Source organism: Sorghum bicolor, chromosome 1 (genome assembly GCF_000003195.3).
Source record: "Sorghum bicolor cultivar BTx623 chromosome 1, Sorghum_bicolor_NCBIv3, whole genome shotgun sequence".
Classification (NCBI taxonomy): Eukaryota; Viridiplantae; Streptophyta; class Magnoliopsida; order Poales; family Poaceae; genus Sorghum; species Sorghum bicolor.
In genome coordinates, this window is record NC_012870.2 from 70,017,186 (window position 1) to 70,037,016 (window position 19,831).

General features: G+C 42.2%; 1 protein-coding gene and 1 pseudogene across 1 annotated transcript; both read right to left on the bottom strand.

The window, feature by feature from the left end:
• LOC110432509 lies at window positions 4,658-6,017 on the bottom strand (annotated as a pseudogene).
• Window positions 6,893-9,532, bottom strand: LOC8084928 (heat shock cognate 70 kDa protein). Its single transcript, XM_002468048.2, has 2 exons — window positions 9,284-9,532; window positions 6,893-8,501 (listed from the first exon to the last, which is right to left on the bottom strand). Exons 1-2 carry the CDS (start codon window positions 9,501-9,503, stop codon window positions 7,021-7,023), a joined length of 1,701 nt encoding a protein of 566 aa, XP_002468093.1. The 5' UTR covers window positions 9,504-9,532; the 3' UTR covers window positions 6,893-7,020.

Genomic DNA, 19,831 nt, shown 5'->3' on the forward strand with positions numbered 1-19,831 from the left:
TATTAGTACTTCTAATTTTCATTAGTTCCACTGCTTGCTCAAGATCATTATAACCTTAAAAAAGGAGTGTTGTAGTGGTATCCTAAACCCCTAAAATGTTTAAAATTTATGTACAAACTTGAAAACGTTGGGTATCGAAAAGCTGATGAACAACTTACTGTCACTCTGTTTTGCATCCTTAAGTATTGTTTTTTTTTTCTCGAATACTCAAGAGCATTGCATATCATTTGCATTAAGAAGGAAGAAGCATCCTTAAGTATTGCTATGGAGCTGTTCTCAGCGAATTGTTGTCTTGTTTCGGTTTTGCCTCTTCAAACATTCCTCTGTCCTATTGAGTACAGATCGGTGAGAGGCAAAGTATTTTAGTAACTAATCCTGCAGAACAAGGGTGTAAAAGTCATCAGCTGGTAGCATTACATGTACCTTCTTTTTTCTCGAATACGCAAGAGGATTGCGTATCATTATATTAGAAGGAAAAGGAAATTCGAACAATACAAAACGAGTTCACCTGCCGTAGCAAGAAATGAAAGAAAAACACAGCAGACGGAAACCATCCTCGGTGGATAGCGATGCTACCCCCGAGCCAAGAACTCCTAAATTTCTTGCGCCCGCGCTCATCCATTGTTCGGCGTCCGCTTTTATCACAGCCAGTAGCTCGAGTACGGTGAGTGTGGTCGCCCGAAAGCAACGCGCGTTCTGCTCCTTCCATATATGCCAAGAGACGAGGGCGAACAGCGAGTCTGCGCCCTTCCTCGTCGGTCCATGCCACAGGGCCCGGATGCGCCTCCACCACGCGACGACTGTCTGCTGCGCAGACCAACATTCTCATTGTTCTCCAACTAATAAATCAGCTGGTAGCATTACACAGATTCTCCTTGGTGTCATCGATCTGCTTGCGATGTATCCACCCCAATTTTCAATCCCCACAGCACCGCGTTTCTCTTCTAATTGGAGCTTGCAGTTTCTCTATGAGTTCTCATATGCAGCAGTGTGGACCACCATGAATGCGGCACTGGTGGCAGGAGCAGGAGTCGAAATTGTAGCCTGACGAAGATAGCCGTCTCGACACAGAACAGAACCCAGTGGCTCCGCAGACGGCCTTTACGGAGCCGCCCGGCCACCATTGTCCGAAGCGCGGGGGCGAGCGCGACCGTCGGACCTGACGCGGAGCGCGAACTCCAGTGGAAGCGTGCGGACGTGGGTTTGCCTACTGCACCTTGTTGGCGGTGCCCCCGCCGCCGCCGGCGCGGAATTTTAATTGAAGTGAGACGAAGAAGAGGAGCCGTGGTTCGCAGGGGTAGCCGATGGCGCTCGAGCTAGAGCAACAGCGAGGAGAGCCGAGAGCACATGGCGGCACCATGAGAAACGGCGCGCCCAGGTCCCGCGCCGCGCCTTGGCCCGCGTGATGCGACGGCCTCCCTTCTGCGCCGCCACCGAAGTAGGCGGCGCCGTGCAGTTTGTTGTTGCGCGACGTCGCGACGAAGAGGCTCGCCGGCAGAGACCCTGGGCCACTTCGCGCGAGGTTGAACGCGGTCCAGAGAGTCGGGTACCGCGTCGAACTTGGCTCAGTAGCGGCTCACGTTTGAAAAGTTGGGCTGCATCCACGAACTGGGCCATGGGCTTGGGCTCCGAGCAGTAGAGAACCTCAGTAACCCACCGACCACGAACATATACTACGTATACGGAGCTTGCGGTGTACTCCAGCTCAGGTTGTGAAGTTGCATTACGAGGTCTCGTTTACATCAAAATCCAAAAACTTTTTAAGATTTCCCATCCATATCAAATCTTGCAGAAATATTAAATATAGATAAAAAAAATAATAATTACAAAGTTTGTATGTTATTTGAGAGATAAATCTTTTGAGTCCAGTTAGTTTATAATTAGACAATAATTGTCTGAGAGATAAATCTTTTGAGTCCAGTTAGTTTATAATTAGATAATAATTGTCAAATACAAATGAAAATGCTACGTTAGCTAAATCAAGTTTTTGGACTCCTGCACAATGACAGTGAGACAATTTCAGCATTATGCATCTTGCATGACTGTTCCTGAGGTCTAGAGGACAATCAGTTTGGAAATATATAGTTTATTTACATTGGGGCTATTTAGTTGAATTTTGCCATTATGTTGAATGAATTTTGTGGTACATGCATAGAGCATTAAATATAGATAAAAAATAACTAATTATACAATTTACCTATAATTTGTGAGACAAATCTTTTGAGCCTAGTTAGTCTATAATTAGATAATAATTATCAAATACAAACGAAGTGTTAATTTGCGAGACGAATCTTTTAAGCCTAGTAAGTCCATGATTATATAATAATTATCAAATACAAATGAAGTGTTACAATAGCCATTTTGCAAAATTTTCTGCAACTAAGAGCATCTCCAAGAGTTTGCCAAAACCACTTGCTATCCTTTGTTTTTGGCAAAATTAGAAAAATGAATGGTCCAACAGTTTGGCATATGGCTTGGCAAATTTTGACAACTTGCTATCCTTCGGTCCATCACGCGCATATTTGCGAGCGTTCTCCGACTTGGCATCGCGAGAATTGCCGCCCTCCTCTCCTCTCCCGCGCGCGTAGGGAAATTTCACCGTACCCTTCGTATCCCACGCCAGACCGGTTCGTATTCATATACCGGGCCGACTTGGAGAGTCCCCAGCGTCGACGTTGGTGATCCCCTTGCCCAGATCGCGAAGACACAGCCGCGCGGTGGCCGAGTTCACCAAGTTCGTCAAGGAGTCGAAGATCCCATCGCCACATTCAAGATCTCTCCCGTTCCTGGAGGTATGTACCCCGGTCTTTGATCTAATCTCAGACTCAGACTGCATCCATGTCTTGATTTGATTCCCTTCTATACCTTGATTGGATTTGCTATATGTTCTGGTAGATGTGATCTTTGTTGCGCCCTAGGGTTCAGATGCCTTGATTGGATCTGCTATTATGTTCTGCTAGAGTTTATCTTTGTGGCGCCCTAGGTTCATATGCATTGCTCCTTTTTTTTGTACTATGTATAATCAGAATGGATGATGCAATCAGAATGCATTGCGCCCTAGGGTTCAGATGCATTGCTCCTTATTCTTTGTTGCGCCCTATGGTTTATATTTTTTCTGGTAGAGTTGATCTGTGTTGGTTGTTTTTTTTCTAATAGGAATGGAGACACAACCAGATGACCCTTCTTTCTTGTCGGACATTCTTGGACAAGGTGGTGCTGTTGCTGGTTTAGATGACCTGGACTTTGGATTAACTCAAGACACTCAATGTCATGATCATGAAGTGCAAGTGAGCCGCAGTGCAAAGAAGGGTACTGCCAGAGGAAAAAGAATTTCCATTGGAAGGAAGATGAAGTTATATGCTCGGCCTGGTTGAATGTAAGCAAAGATCCTCTTCTTGGTGCCAATCAAACTCGTTCATCTTTTTGGGGACGAGTTCATGCTTTTTTTGAGGAACACAAGGAGACTAGTGAGGTGAGGACAGAAAGCAGTCTTATGCATAGGTGGCTGACAATTCAACTGCAAGTGAACAAGTTTTGTTCATGCTACGAGGCCATTCTACGTAGGAATGAAAGTGGGTTAACTATTGATGACAAGGTATGCACGCAATGTGTTGTTTTACTTCAACTTTTTTTGATTGTTATTAAATGATATATCATTGACAATATCCCTACCGGATGTGCTACAGATTATTAAAGCCAAAAAATTGTATGTGGAATGGGACAAGGAGGACAAAAGTTTTGGTCTTCTACACTGTTGGAAAATTTTGAAAGAGGAGGACAAGTGGAAATCGAAGATGATTGAACTTGCCGAGTTGGAGAAAGAGAAGCAAGCAAGCAAGAAAAAACAAAAGAGTTCAAGGCCGAGGGATGAAGGAGTCACACATGAGGATGCTCGCATACAAGCTGAAACTGAAGCTGAACAAACCGAACCAAGGAAAAGGTCGGATGGGATAAAGAAGGTAAAACTAAATCTAAAACGTGCTGGTGGCGATGCTTGCATGCAAGCTTTGGACAAGATGATGGCAAAGAGGGAGGTTTTGGACAAGGCCAAAGAGGAGAGGTTCATGGCGTCACTAGAGGTAGAGAAGGCTGCTCTCGAGCTAGAGAAGAAACGGGTTGCAAGTGAGGAAAAAAAAGCAGAAGCAAAGCTACTAAAAGAAGAAAAAGATATTATGTTAGCGGACATGTCGTCCCTCAACCCGACCCAGCGTGCATGGCTTGAGAAGAAGCAGAAGATGATTTTGGAGAAGATGGAGGACAATTAGTTCAAGTTATCTAGCAATTGAGTTTAAGTTATCAATTAGTTCAAGTTATCTAGCAATTGAGTTTAAGTTATCAATTAGTTGAAGTTATTGTTTAATGTAATTGAGTTATTATATCCATCACTGTTTCTAGTTACGTAGTACTGTTGAACGATTTTATCCAGGTATGACAAATTTTTGCATATTAGTTGAGTTTAAGTTATCATATTAGTTGAAGTGTCAATGCTTTTATGATTTCATGTTCGTGTACGTTGCTGCTGCATACACCAAAGAAGTGGCCGGCAAATCTGAGATATAAAGTGATGACAAATAAAACTGAAATTAGCTAATATATAAAAGTACAGGTTCCTTAATCAGTACAGTACTAGTGCGATGACAAATAAAACTGAAATTAGCTAATATAAATCTGGGTGCTTGTTCCAGAGGTGCTCGATGAGATCTTCTTTCAATTGAACATGTGTTTGCTTCTCCCGGATCTTTCTATGAGCTTCAATGTACTCTTCAAGTGTACGGGTAGGCTTGTCATGCTCGGCTTCAACATTGTCACCACCATAATCAAAACGTTCATTTGGGTCAACGATGAAGCCTTCATCTTCCACAATCATGTTATGCATGATGACACAAGCTCTCATAATCTTTGTTAATGTTTCTATGTCCCAAAAGCGAGCTGACCCTCGAACAATTGCAAACCTTGACTGTAGAACCCCAAAAGCTCTCTCGACCATCTTTCTAGCTGCTTCTTGCGCTTTAGCAAAATATTGTCTCTTGTTCCCCATAGGTTTGGTGATCGACTTGACTAAAGTAGCCCATGTGGGGTATATTCCATCTGCAAGATAATAACCCATTGTATAATCATGACCATTAACAGAAAATTTGACTTCCGGAGCTTTTCCTTCTGCCAAGTTATCAAACAACGGAGACCTATGAAGAACATTTATATCATTATGAGAGCCGGGCATTCCAAAAAAGGCATGCCATATCCAAAGATCGTTCGAAGCAACAGCCTCCAAAACTATAGTGGGCTTCTCCTCTTTCCCCTTGTACTGACCCTGTTTATCATACGGGCAATTCTTCCACGCCCAATGCATGCAATCTATGGACCCTAGCATCCCTGGAAAGCCTTGTTGCTCGCCCATTGCAAGTAAGTGTGCCGTATCCGCCTCATTGGGATATCTGAGATATTCTTCTCCAAATATTTCATCAATTGCAGTAACAAACCTCCGCAAGCTCTCTAGTGCAGTACTTTCGCCAATGCGAACGTACTCATCGGTCGCATCAGCGGGAACACCATACGTGAGCATACGTATTGCTGCAGTGACGCAGGCAACTCAAACCAAGTACATTAGCTGCGTTCCTTTTCTGCACAAAGTAATCATCATGTGCTTCAACCGCATTCATTATCCGTACGAAAAGCTCTTTAGACATCCTGTACCTGAAGAAAACAAAACAAATTTTTAAGAACACCAATAGTATTTAATCACATACAACAAATCAACGTTATTGAAATAAGAACCTTCGTCGAAATATTTCAGGGCCATATGTTGGATTCTCCGCCAAATAATCTTGAAACAACCTCTCGTGGCCGGCTTCTCTATCACGGTGAAGAACTCTATGGCCTGCGACAGAGCCACCGTGTTTCTTTTCGGCATTGGCAAAGGAGTCCACAATTACAGCAGCCGATAATATGTCAAAATCATCATCATCGGATGTTGAATCATCCAATTGACTTCGAGAAAGGGCTCTCTTCCTAGGCATGATCTCTAGGTTACTGGAATACGTATAACCTAGATCATTGGATGGGAATTTTCCTTAGCAACTTGCAATGAACTAAATAAAATATTGTAAAAAAGTCAACAGTACCTAGTTCTTGGACTAGATGGCCGCAACAGATGCTGGTTTCTTGATCGCCGGCTAGAAGAACGATGGCAGCGCCCACGAGAGGTTGTTCTTGGACTAGATGGCAGCGACTTGAAGACAGGACCGATCGCAACAGAAGCAAGATCTCTCCCGTTGCGTGCTTGGTCAGCCAATCTTCCGTGCTGAAGATCGATGGCAGCGGCTGCAAGGGAAGTCGCGGCCTGGCGAACTGCGGCGGCGCGCGACCAGGCCAAGAGACGCGCGGACTCGCGAGTCGCGAAGAAGAGACGCGCTGGAAAATTAGTTGATGGAGGTTTGGAAGTGGGCCTATTTTTTAATTATACCAAGCCCATATGGCAAACTATTGGAGAAACTACAAAATTACATTTGCCATATGTTTTAGCAACTTGCCAAATCACAAGATTTGGCAAGTGAGTTTTGGCAAACTCTTGGAGATGCTCTAAACAAGCCTTACAATGGGCAGGTGCCAAGTGGTAACAGAACATTTTATGCACAAACACTCAAACAGTATGATAGCGGTGTCGAATATCGATACGCCTTTTTCTCTTCTCATGATATAAATTAAAATGCACACAGTGCCGCTACTTAAGCGAAGTTTTGGGTTATGCCCTAATCTGATGAGCATTTTATTTCATTTTCCCCGTTTGTTTTGGTGCAGCTCATTTCGACAAACGTCCTGTGTGTACTGAACTCTAAAACTGTTCCCGACATGATACGGTTTAGCAGATGCAAGGAATGCAACGGATATACCGTAGAAGATTACTCCAATATCACCATGGTTCCAGAAACAAAGAAAGCGTAAGGTAGGCTACGGCCATACATATGCCGAGCAGAAGTCACCAAACAGTCATCCATTGCAGTAACAGGACGATCGAGTTACTTACTCGAGCCTTAATTTGATCCCCTTCCTCTTGTACATCTCTGCCTCTTGCACCATGCGCAAGATTTCCTCCTTGCTCAGCCGTCCGCTGTGGTTAGTGATGGTGATGTTCTTCCGCCCGGTGGTTCTGTCCTTCGCCGACACGTTCAGGACGCCATTTGCGTCAATGTCGAAGGTGACATCGATAACAGCTATGCCCTTGGGCGCCGGTAGGATGCCGGAGAGCACGAACTCGCCAAGCAGGTTGTTACCCGTGGTGCTAGCGCTCTCACCCTCGTACACCTTTATGCCGACGCTGACCTGGTTGTCATAATAGGTGGTGAAGACCCCCACTTTCTTGGTCGGGATGGCAGTGTTCCTGGGGATCAGGACGTTCATTGTATGATCAGTCCTGGTCTCTACCCCAAGCGAGAGTGGAATGACGTCGAGCAGAAGCATATCACCCACCACCCCATCGCGGATTTCACCGCTGAGGATGGAGGCCTGAATAGCTGCGCCGTACGCAACGGCTTCATCAGGATTGATGCTACAACACAGCTCCTTCCCTCCAAAGAAGTCCCGAAGCATGCTCTGCACCTTGGGGATACGAGTAGAGCCACCGACGAGGACGACGTCGTTGACGCTGCTCTTGTGCACCTTGGCATCGAAGAGGCACTTCTCCACGGTCTCCATGAACCTATTGAAAATGTTTTTGTTGAGCTCCTCAAATCGAGACCGGGTGATGGAGACACTGAAGTCGATGCCATCATGAAGCGAGTCGACCTCAATAGTGGTCTCTGGCATAGAAGACAACATCCTCTTTGCCCTTTCGCAGGCAGACTTGAGCCGCCGAAGTGCCCTCTGGTCGCTTCGGATGCCCACCTTCCTGTGTTTCCTTATGAAGTCACGGAGACAGAATCTCACCATCTCATTACCAAAATCCGCCCCACCAAGGTGACTGTCACCGGCGACGGCCTTCACCTCGAACAGACCCATGCCAATGTCGATGCCTGGGTCAATGCTGAGGAGGGAGACGTCGAAGGTGCCACCACCAAGGTCGAAAACGAGCACCGTCCTCCCTTTGCTGCTGACAGGCATCTTGTCTAGACCGTACGCAGTCCTCCCTTTGCTGCTGACGGACATCTTATCTAGACCATACGCAATGGCGGCAGCAGTAGGCTCATTGATGATGCGCATGACATTTAGGCCAGCAATGGTGCCTGCATCTATTGTGGCCTGGCGCTGAGAGTTGTTGAAGTAGACAGGAACAGTGATGACTGCGTTCTTGATCGTGGTACCAAGGTAGACTTCGGCTGTCTCCCTCATTTTGGCCAGCACCATGGAGGAGATCTCTTCAGGAAAGAACTTCTTCTCCTCACCTTTGAACTGCACCACAATCATTGGGTGGTCCTCAGGACCAGCGACAACTTTGAAAGGCCACAACTTGATATCTTCTTGTACAGACTCATCACTGAAACGGCGGCCAATCAGTCGTTTCACCTCTGTAGAAAATTAGTCATGTATCAATCAGAGTGAACCATGTATAGCTTAGCTTCAGTAATCTGATTAGCATCTGTTGACATTTCTGATAGGAAAAAAATATGATTTGATACTGCCTAGGCTAAAGTTCGATATGCCCAGATTCAGAATTTACGAATTTGTAACCATCAATAAGCAAATTAAGAGAAAAATAATCTGTGCAGTGATGGGATTTTCACTAGAATATCGTGGCTTTCATTGGAGAGTTGCAGCATTGCCATGAATTATCACTTAAGCTAAGCAGCATCCTTGCAATGCGATCGAGTCCAACCAAGTTTTTTAGATTTAACGAGATGAGTTGAACAGTCAGTGCGTTTAGGGGTTCCTGGTGATACTAAACAATCTTAACCAAGACGAAAAAGTGCTACTTTTAAAATCCGGGTAAGAAAAATAAACGCCAGAAATTAAAAAAAAAAAAAAGCGGAAGCAGAACAAGCCAGATAGAGAAGCAGGTTGTAGCAATCCATTCATCGCCCAGCCCCCGGAGACCGGAGTCACTGGGCAAACATCGTTTACAGCGGGGATTCGATGGATCTGAGCCGCCGGCCATGGAGTTCTGTGATTCGACTACTGATCAAATACCGCTCCGGTGCCCATAAAGACAACGAAAAATACCCCACCTTTGCGCTTCAGGTACGTCTAGAAAACCACCGCCGACTACCAATCCCCAACAAAAGGGGCGACGAACACTGAAGTGAAGGCTAAAGAAGGGAGAGACTCAAGCGAGTAGTACGCAAGTACTCACCGAAGATGGTGTTGGTGGGGTTTAGGGCGGCCTGGTTCACGGCCGCTTCGCCGACGAGCCTGTCGGTGCTGTTGAAGGCGACGCAGGACGGCGTGAGGCGATTGCCCTGGTCGTTGGCGATGACCTCGCCGCAGTCGCGCCGCCACACGGCCACGCAGGAGTAAGTCGTACCAAGGTCGATGCCGACCGCCGGACCGCCTCTCTTCGAAGCGGCCGCCATCTCCCTTCCCAGACCCAGAGAAACATGTGTGAGAGCGAGCCCAGTACTATACTTTCACCACGCCGTCCGCATACAGTATGGACTGTGGGGAGTTGTTTTTGTTAGACTATAATTAAGGTCTTGTTTAGATCTAAAAAGTTTTTGCATTTTGATACTGTAGCACTTTCGTTTTTATTTGACAAACATTGTCTAATCATAGAGTAACTAGGTTTAAAAGATTCGTTTCGTGATTTACAGGCAATTAGTTATTCTTTTTATTTATATTTAATGCTTCATACATGTGCCACAAAATTCGATGTGATGGGAATCTTGTAAAGTTTTAGGTTTTTTTGGTACATCTAAACAAGGCCTAAACGTGACACGAAAGAGTCACGGTGATGGCCTTGTTTAGTTCCAAAATGTTTTTGGATTTTGATATTTTAGTATTTTCCTCTGTATTTGATAATTATCTAATTACAGACTAAGTAGGCTTAAAAGATTCGTCTCGTAAATTACAGATAAACTTTGCAATTAGTTTTTGTTTTCGTCTATATTTAGTGTTCTATGCATGTGCCGCAAGATTCGTTGTGATGGGAAATCTTAAAAGTTTTTTGATTAGGGTGATCTAACCAAGGCCTTATTCCCATGAGCAAGGGTCTTGTTTACTTCCCCAAATATTTTGCAAAATGTTTTAGATTTTCTGCCACATCGAATCTTACGGCACATGCATAGAGCATTAAATATAGGTAAAAAAGATAACTAATTACACAGTTTGCATGTAATTTGCGAGATGAATTTTTTGAGCCTAGTTAGCCTATAATTGGACAATATTTGTCAAATATAAACGAAAGTGCTACTGTTTACATTTTGTAAAATTTTGTGCAAATAAACAAGGCCCAAATAGCTTATTCCCATTAGCTAGATGTTAAGATAAGGAGGGGCTTGGCCTATATACATGTAACCTTTTGATAAATCAATTATTATTGCGGGTATTGCATCTTGCTTCCACCGCTTTCAGTTTTGACCAGACTACAAAAGAGCAGATTTTGAGCTTGTGTACCGTATCCTAAAATCCATGTCGAAACGAGGATGTATCTCAAATTTAAAATATTATTATGATTTTGTGGCTCTATTCGGCTAGCATGAAAGTCATCTAATAGTTCGTTTGACTGATAAGTCATGGTACAAAATATTATAGGCTGATTTGTCGTGAGAGAAAAACACTGTTGAATGGCTAACAGATTTAGTTGATAAGCTCAAGCGAACAATCTAGTGTTAATAAGTTTAAGCGAACATATATATCATGTGTCTATTTTTTTTTGTTATTATTCAGACCATGTAATTTTGTCATATTCTATGATTTTAGGTGATGCCGCGAGAGAGAGGAATTTTCGGGTGCAATACAATGGAGAAAAGGGCCTATTTGGTTGCTCGTATTTTTTTAACACCAATACAGTGAATGTTTAGGTACATACATAGAGTATTAAATATAGACTATTTATGAAACTAGAAACACAACTAAAGAATAATTTATGAAATAAATCTTTTAAGCTTAATTAGTTCATAATTAAACATTAATTAATAAATAAAATAAAAATACTACCATTCATATTAAATTTTAACACCTCTAACTAAACAACAACAACAACAAAAAGAACAATCGGGCTAAGCACCTATAGGCTGTAGCTAACTTGAGCACCCGGTGCAAACGAAAAATAAGTGACTGGATCTTGTGTCAGACCTGTGCTACATACTAGAAGCCTTGGTATGCAATATGAGAAGGGTTATTTTTAAGTATAGCTTCAGGTTGGAGCATCTATTTCCTTCTTGCTATTAAGCATCCTTAAGAATAAACTTAGAAAAATTCAGAAATGTACTCCCTCCGTCCACGAAAGAGTCAATTTCTAGAGTTGTCCTAAGTCAAACTTTTTAAACTTTGACCAAATTTCTAGAAAAAAAATACTAAGATTTATAGTATCAAATTAGTATTATTAGATTCATCATAGAATATATTTTCATATAATGTGCATTTTATATTATAGATGATGTTACTCTTTTCTATAAAGTTAGTCAAACTTTGAAAAGTTTGACTGGCACGGATCCTAGGAATTGATTCTTTCGTGGACGGAGGGAGTAATACAAAAAAATATATTAAATGAAGTAAAAAGTTCAAAAATACTACCCTCAAATATGGTATGTTTCTAGATAAACCCCCCTAAATGATCGTTGAGTTCAGTTTACTCACCTCAATTACTTCAATTGATCCAATTTACCCCTCAACAAGATTTGTCTTTTTTGTTTCTCCACATTCAAGTTGATTTGTAATTCAAAATGTTATGAGAGGATAGCTAGCACCATAACTTATGTTTAAAAATATGTCATAAACTTTAAACATTATTTTGATAGTTTAGGGCATATAATAACAAAATAACACTTGAAAAATGAATTATAAGAAATATAATAATATAAAATTCATAATGTATTTTTTAAATGGTTATGGTGTCCACTGTCACCTCACAAATATTAAAATTAAAATTCAACTTGAATATTGAGAAATGGAAAGGACAAATCGTGCTTTGAAATAGTTAAGGAGAGTAAACCGAACAAAATGATAGTTTAGGGGGTTATCTGGATATAAGCTATACTTGGAGGTAGTAATTTAAACTTTTTCCTTATGTTATCGTTATGATGGTCTGGTATTAGTACTTCTATTAGTTCTACCAAATCCCCAAAATGTCAACGAAGAGCAAATACAATATTAGTTTTTTTAGAAAAAATAAAATTACTTATAAAGTCAGTTGTTGAAGCTAGGGCAAACAGATAACAATGTTATTATGACCTTCTAAAACTGAAATTTTGGTAGACAGGTAAGAAGTAACTAGATCAGGTTTCCAATCCAGCTCTTACCTGAGCTAACAATGCAAGTAACAGCATCCACCATCTAGGCATGTAGTGAGCGTCAAACGAACCAAATTCGGTTGCCAGTTCCACTGCTTGCTCAAGAATCATTATTCATTATACCCTTAAAAAAGGAATGTCGGAATGCATCCTAAACCCCCTAAAATGTTTTAAAATTTAAGTATAAACTTGAAAATGTTGGCCGCCTAAAAGGTGGTAATGAACAACTTACTCTCACTCCTCTATTTTGCAAGCTTAAGTATTGCTATGGAGTTGTTTTCAGCAAATTGTTGTCTGGTTTCCTGTTTTGCTTCTTTAAACATTCCTCTTCCCTATAGAATACAGATCAGTGAGAGGCAAAGTATTTTAGTAACTAATCCTGCAGAATAATGAGAATCGGGGAGTGCAAAAGTCATTAATGATCAACCTGAATGGCCACCTGTATTTGATCCAGAATTACATGTCTAATTCTTCACATCCTAACTAAACATAAAAGCTTTGTTCTAGATCACTACATGTACCTTCAGAAGAACATTCTCATTGTTCTCCAACTAAGTCAGCTGGTAGCATTGGATAGATTTCTCCTTGGTGTCAGCGGAATTATGTATCCACCTCAATTTTCAATTCCTGCAGGGCTTTATTTCCTAATTTGAGCTTGCAGTTTCTGTATATGGGGCCTTGGCTCTGTTTAGTTGCGTCTGGTAAATTTACTGTGTGTTACATTAAATGTTTGGACACTTGTATACATTGAATATTTGGACACATGCATGAAATACTAAATATAAACTATTTATGAAACTAAAAACACAGTTAAAGAGTAATTTGTGAGACGGATTTTTTAAGCCTAATTAGTTTATGATTGGACACTAATTGTCAAATAAAACAAAAATATCACAGTACATGTTAAACTTTAACAACCTTAGTTGGTGAAAACTTTTGGATTTACCTATTGTAGTACTTTCGTTTGTATTTGACAAATATAATCCAATCATAGATTAATTAGGCTCAAAAGATTCGTCTCGCAAATTATAGTTAAAATATATAATTAGTTATTTTTTATCTATATTTAATGCTCCATGCATATGCCGTAAGATTCGATGTGATGAAGAATCTGGAAAATTTTGTAATTTTTTTTTAAACTAAACAAGATCATAGTCATCTCGAGACAGAACGGAACCCGGTGGCTCCGCAGACGGACTCACCAGTGTCTTCTTTGAGCAAGTCACGGCGTAGGGCTACCATTCGAGCTCTATCGTCCGAATTCAATCTAATCGCTCTCACGATTTTGCAACACATCTTTAGGCCTTGTTTAGTTTCAAAAAAATTTAGGAAATCGATACCGTAACAATTTCGTTTGTATTTAACAAAATATTGTCCAATCATGGACTAACTAGGCTCAAAAGATTCGTCTCGTCAATTCCGACCAAACTGTGCAATTAGTTTTATTTCCGTCTATATTTAATACTCGTCACATCGAATCTTTAGACGCATACATGGAGTATTAAATATAGATGAAAATAAAAACTAATTGCACAGTTTGGTCGAAATTTACGAGACGAATTTTTTGAGCCTAGTTAGTTTATAATTGAATAATAATTACTACAAACAAACAAAAATGCTACAATGTTGCGAAATTTTTTGAACACGGCCGCACAACGCCAACAGTCCGACGGCAAGACGTCATCCAGTAGCGCTGCCCCCGAGACACTGTCGAGGAGCACCGAGCAAACCAGCATCCTGTGTAGGGACGTCTTCCAGGAGCGTTGTACCTGCAGGGACACCAGCAAGGAGCACCACCCACGTGAGTTGCTTCACTAGTTGGCATCAGGTTCAGAACAACCCCTCTTCATATTGTGTTGAAACTAATGCTGCTATTTATTCTTTACCAAAATATGTACCAGTCCAGCTAGTGTCTATATTTAGCTTGATAAGAATTGCAAATCTTCGATCATGTGCTAATTGGTTGAATTTTTATTAGCAGCCAAAAACCAAAGAGATGATGCTGTACAACACCAAGTTGAATTGGAAAATAATGGCAACAACAGAGATGAAATTCCAGTCTCAAGATTACAATGTTCTTGGCAGTTTTACCCAGCTCATAACAGCTCCAACTTGTGTTGAAGAAAACCTGCAGGTCTAGTATGTATAGGCTGGTTAGATATTATTTTGGACAGGGCTAACTATAGTCTTTTGGGGTTTAATTACAGTCTTTTTTAGTCTAACTGTATACCTGAAAAGGCCTATATAATTTCAGTAGAAGCACATGTGGTTCAGTAATATCACAACTTCCCACATCCTGAAGGTGCTTTGAATGATTTTGAACTTGTAGACTTGTGCTTTGCAAGTGGAGCATACAAATCTCCAATGTTCTTGATTTGTCTACCAATTATGTGTTTGTGAAAATGGTTTTGTTTGTGTGCTAAATCTCAGTGAAAATTTGGGGCTAAACAGGTCTTACTAAATGAGGACCTGTTCTGCCTAAAAACACATATCAAGCAAACGTCAATAAGAGCAAAATCTTTCATTTCCATTTCCAAATTTCAGTACTTCACAAGATCAAAACAAGGTCTCTTGATTTCATCATATAGACCAGGGCCTTGTTTACTTCCACACCAAAACCCAAAATTTTTCAAGATTTTCCGTCACATCGAATCTTTAGACGTATGCATGGAGTATTAAATATAGATGAAAATAAAAACTAATTGCACAGTTTGGTCGAAATTTACGAACGAATCTTTTGAGCCTAGTTAGTCCATGATTGGATAATAATTACCACAAACAAACGAAAGTGCTACAGTGTCGCAATTTTTTTTTTAGGAACTAAACACGGCCCAAGGATATGACAATGTATACAAGAAGTGATTTCAATACAAAAGTTAATTACATCCATTCATCAGAAAGATAGAAACCACGGTGGCAGCATGCCTGCCTAGTCCATATCTTCCACGGCGGCAAGGACCTCTATAACGGCGTCGTGCCACTGAGTTCTGCCATGGCGTATAGGCTCCATGTTCTCCTCACTGGTCTAACTGTCGGCTGCTCCAGGAAGGTGCAACAGGGCTGCGGCGACATACGGGACGGGAAAGCCTGCGACGACGCTCAGGTCGGGAGCTGCGGTGGCGCGAGGCATGGGAGTGCTGAGGCGCAACGTGCAGCGCAGGATAAGCGACAGCAGCGCGCATCGCGAGGGTCCGACAGCGGCGCCCGGCGCGGGAGGCCAGCAGCGGCAGCAGCGCGCGGCTCATGAGGCCGGCAGCAACCCGCGGCGCAAGAGGCCGGCAGCAGGCGGCCTTCTTTAGTTCCGATTTTTTTTAGTTTTAAGTATGGTAAGTATTTTTGTTTTTATTTGACAAATACTGTTCAATTATAGATTAACTAGACTTAAAAGATTTATCTCATGATTTATAGGTAAATTGTGCAATTAGTTTTTATTTTTGTCTATATTTAATACTCTATGCATTAAATGTAAGATTTGATGTGACGGATAATCTTTAAAAAAAAAATTGGTTCCCAGGTGAACCCTAACTGTTGCGGCGTGGCCCTGTGAAATTGATGCATTTTTTTAAAGCCAATGAAAGGTCCGAATGGTACGCCTTGCTGAAGGAAATGGCACCCAAAGTCCACCGCAGATGACCTACCAAGGTCTTGTTTACTTTTCAAAATATTTTACAAAATATTCTAGATTCTCTGTCATATCGAATTTTACAATACATATATAGAAAATTAAATATAAATAAAAAAGATAATTAATTGTATAATTCGCATATAATTTGAAAGACATTTTTTTGAGTCCATTTAATTTATAATTAGATGATATTTATCAAATACTAATAAAAATATTACAGTACCATTTTGCAAAATTTTTCAGAAAGGAAACAAGCTCCAAGCCGGCCGGCCACCATTGTCCGGAATTTGGGAGCGAGCGCGGCCGTAGGACCTGACGCGAGTACGAACCCCAGCGGAAGCCTGCGGACGTGGGGTTGCCTACAGCACCACGTTGGCGCCTGGCGGTGCCCCCCACCCCCCGCCCTCGCAGAATTTTTTAAAGTGAGGCCTTGTTTAGTTTAGCATAAAAATATAAGATTTTTTATCATATCAATTATACGACATTTACATGGAGCATTAAATATAAATATAAATATAAATTAATTATACAGTTTGTCTGTAAATCACGATATAAATCTCTTAAATCTAATTAGTCCATAATTAGACAATAATTGTTAAAAAATAAAATACTACAGTACAAGAAAAACCCAAAAAAAATGGTTTTTTTAAACAAGGCCTGAGACGAACAAGAGAAGCCGCGGTCCCGCGCTGAGTAGAGGCAACGAGGGCGCTCGAGGTAGAGGAACAGCGAGGAGAGGCGATGCGACGGCCCGCGTGATGCCTGATGCGACGGCCTCCCTTCTGCGCCGGGCGCCGCGGCGGCGCCATGCAGCTTGCTGTTGTGCTCGCCGGCAGACACCCTGGGCCGCACGCGGTCCCAGACACCGCGTCCAACTTTGGCGTGCATCCACGAACTACCCAAGGCTCCGAGCGGTTGGCAGAGAACCTTCGCAGGTTGCTTGTTTATTTCATTGCTCGAATCTGCCATTATTTAATATAGTTTTTTTTCTTACAATAAATTAGTAAATAATATTTTTAATTATAACTTTTCAGCTAAGTGCAGAAGCCGCAAGCCTTAACCCACCAACTCGTCTACTCCTGCACCTACCTGTGACGTGATCTCACAATGCAGCAAAGACCATCAATTACCGTCTCCGCACTCCGGCAACTCGATGAATCCAGTTCCTCTAGGCACAGTGATAGCGAGATGATTTCAGCATTATGCTTTTTAAAAAATATATATATAGTACTAGATGTCCACAACATTCATACACACTCACATTTATAAACACATGTATGTAAATCTTACTTAACAGTTTCTAAAGTCCAGAAGACAATCAATTTTTGTAGAATGTTTATTTACCTTAAAAAATGGGCAAGTGATAATAGCACAACATTTGAGTACATGATGCCAACATATTGCCCAACCGGCCGTGCTCCGGCATCGCGCGACCTTCGTCTCCCCGCCTTCCTCCCCCACCCATCTTGGCCAGTGGCTCGCCCACCGCCCGCCCTCCCCTAACTTCGATCGAAGTTCAACCGTTCTGGCCCGCTCCCTTCCCAAATCTCCACGGCTCCACCGCCGCCCCCAGCCAGGGACTTCCTCGTCGCTAGGCACACCGCCCATCGTCCACCCCCTGCCGCTCTACCCTGCCCTCCGCTAACTTCGACCAGAGTCTTCGTTGCACCAGTGCACTGCCTTCCCTAGCCTCCACCATAGGCCTCGCCAAGCACGGCCCACCCTCGGCGCTCTGCTGCCTGCCCTCCCCTAACCTCGACCAAAGGAGCCAGAGTTCGAGCATTTCACCCCTGCTGCCTATCCGGTTGTTCCCCATTGCCCGATCGATAGTGCCACCGCCACCACCAGTCCGGTCGTCTCCCAAGGCTCCCGCCTCCTTCTAAGGCCGCTGGACATAGAATCCCGAACAGAGGAAGAAGACGACACAATGGGGTCATGAGGAAAGACGATGCGGTGCATGACCGAATTTCCATTTTTCTTCATGATATAGTTAAAAGACACATTGCTACTACTCAAGTGAAGTTTTGGGTCGATGATGCCGTAATGGGAATGATCATTTTATTTTATCTCCCCACCCCCACCCACTATTTCGGTGCGGTTTATTTCGACAAACGTACTGTGTCTGGGTGTACTGAACCCTGAAACTGTACGCGACTATTGGTATTGGTTTGGTAGAGCAAGGAATGCAACAGATAACCAGAATACGCGGTAGAAGATTACTCCAATATATAACCATGGTTCCATCAACAAAGGCCTTGTTTAGTTCCAATTTTTTTTAGTAAATCGACACTGTAGCACTTTCGTTTGTATTTGACAAATATTATCCAATCATGGACTAACTAGGCTCAGGGTTAGTTCCAATTTTTTTTTGGTAAATCGACATTGTAGCACTTTCGTTTGTATTTGACAAATATTATCCAATCATGGACTAACTAGGCTCAAAAGATTCATCTCGTCAATTTTGACCAAACTGTGCAATTAGTTTTTATTTTCGCCTATATTTAATACTCCATGCACATATCTAAAGATTCGATGTGAAGGAGAATTAGAAAAATTTTGCAAAACTTTTTGGAAACTAAACAAGGCCAAAGAAAACGTAAGAGCATCTCCAAGGGTTTTGCATTTGAGGTTTGCATTTAAGTAATTTGTCAAAAAGCTCCAAAAGAGGTATCCAACGGTTTTGCATTTGGAGTTTGCAATTTGGGCAACTTGGCAAATGAGTGAGTAAACTTGGCAAAAATGCCAAGCTGTGGACGACTTTGCAAACCCGATCGCGCGAGCAAAGTCACGCGCGAGGAAAGCGCGCGCGCCTTCTATTTTTATCCTTTGTCAAGTCCAAATGCCAATTTCCTTGGAGATGGCCTATTTTTATCCTTTGCATTTTGTTATGGGAGTTTGCAAATAGCAATAAAAGTCAATTTGCCAAAGCCTTTAGAGATACTCTAAGCTAGTTTTCGGCCATACATACATATGCCAAGCCAGTGGTCACGTAACAGTACTAGTGTCGTTGAACATCCATTTGCAGTGAGCCAGTGACTGAACGATCGAGTTACTTACTCCCCTTCCCCTTTATAAATTTGTGCCTCTTACTCGAGCCTTAATTTGATCCCTTTTGTTAGATATTATATTAGACTCGGTCCATTAATAATGAATTAAGTAAACTCAGTTAATGCCTATTAAATAGTTTAGTATTGTATGGGATTTTAACTAAAGGTTGACTCAACTTAAATGTTTGATCCTTAGTCGGTTACCTTGAGAAGTTAAAAAAAGAATAGATGGGTGCTACGCGCGCGCCGCCGCTGCCGCCAGGCCATGGGTGTGGCAAGGCAGCGGCAGCGGCGAGCGGGCGAGTCTTAATTTTTATCATTTAGCTCCATTGATGGCTGGAGTTGGTGTCTATAAACTAGGACTCTCTCCTTCAGTTAGTCTTTCTTAGAACACATCATTATCCAGCAGTGCTTGAGTCTCTCCGCTCTATCTCCTGCGCGCACTCGAGATGGAAGAGTGGGTCTTCGGTGGATTCACCTGCTTGGGTGAGGACGGCAATCACGTTTTTGGAGAGTATCCAACAGCGGCACGACTACTCGCTTCGTCCCCTCCCTGCTCTCGACGTCTGCATCATCTTCCTCCTGGTTGTATGGTCTTCACGGCTTCTTAACGACACTGCATCGACTAGGATGATTACAAGAGTAAAGCACCATGTATCTTGTGGTTGCTTTCCGGCTCTGTCGCAGAGTATACAAACCTTTAAATATTTTCTTATTTTGTTGATCAAAACTTTACTGGTTAGCGTTTTTTGGATGATGATCATGCTTTGTTTACACAA

Coding starts and splice junctions, on each gene's coding strand:
- LOC8084928 (XM_002468048.2), bottom strand. CDS start 9,503: ATGGCGGCCGCTTCGAAGAGAGGCGGTCCGGCGGTCGGCATCGACCTT. Junction 8,502..9,283: donor CCCCACCAACACCATCTTCG/GTGAGTACTTGC, acceptor AATTTTCTACAG/AGGTGAAACGACTGATTGGC.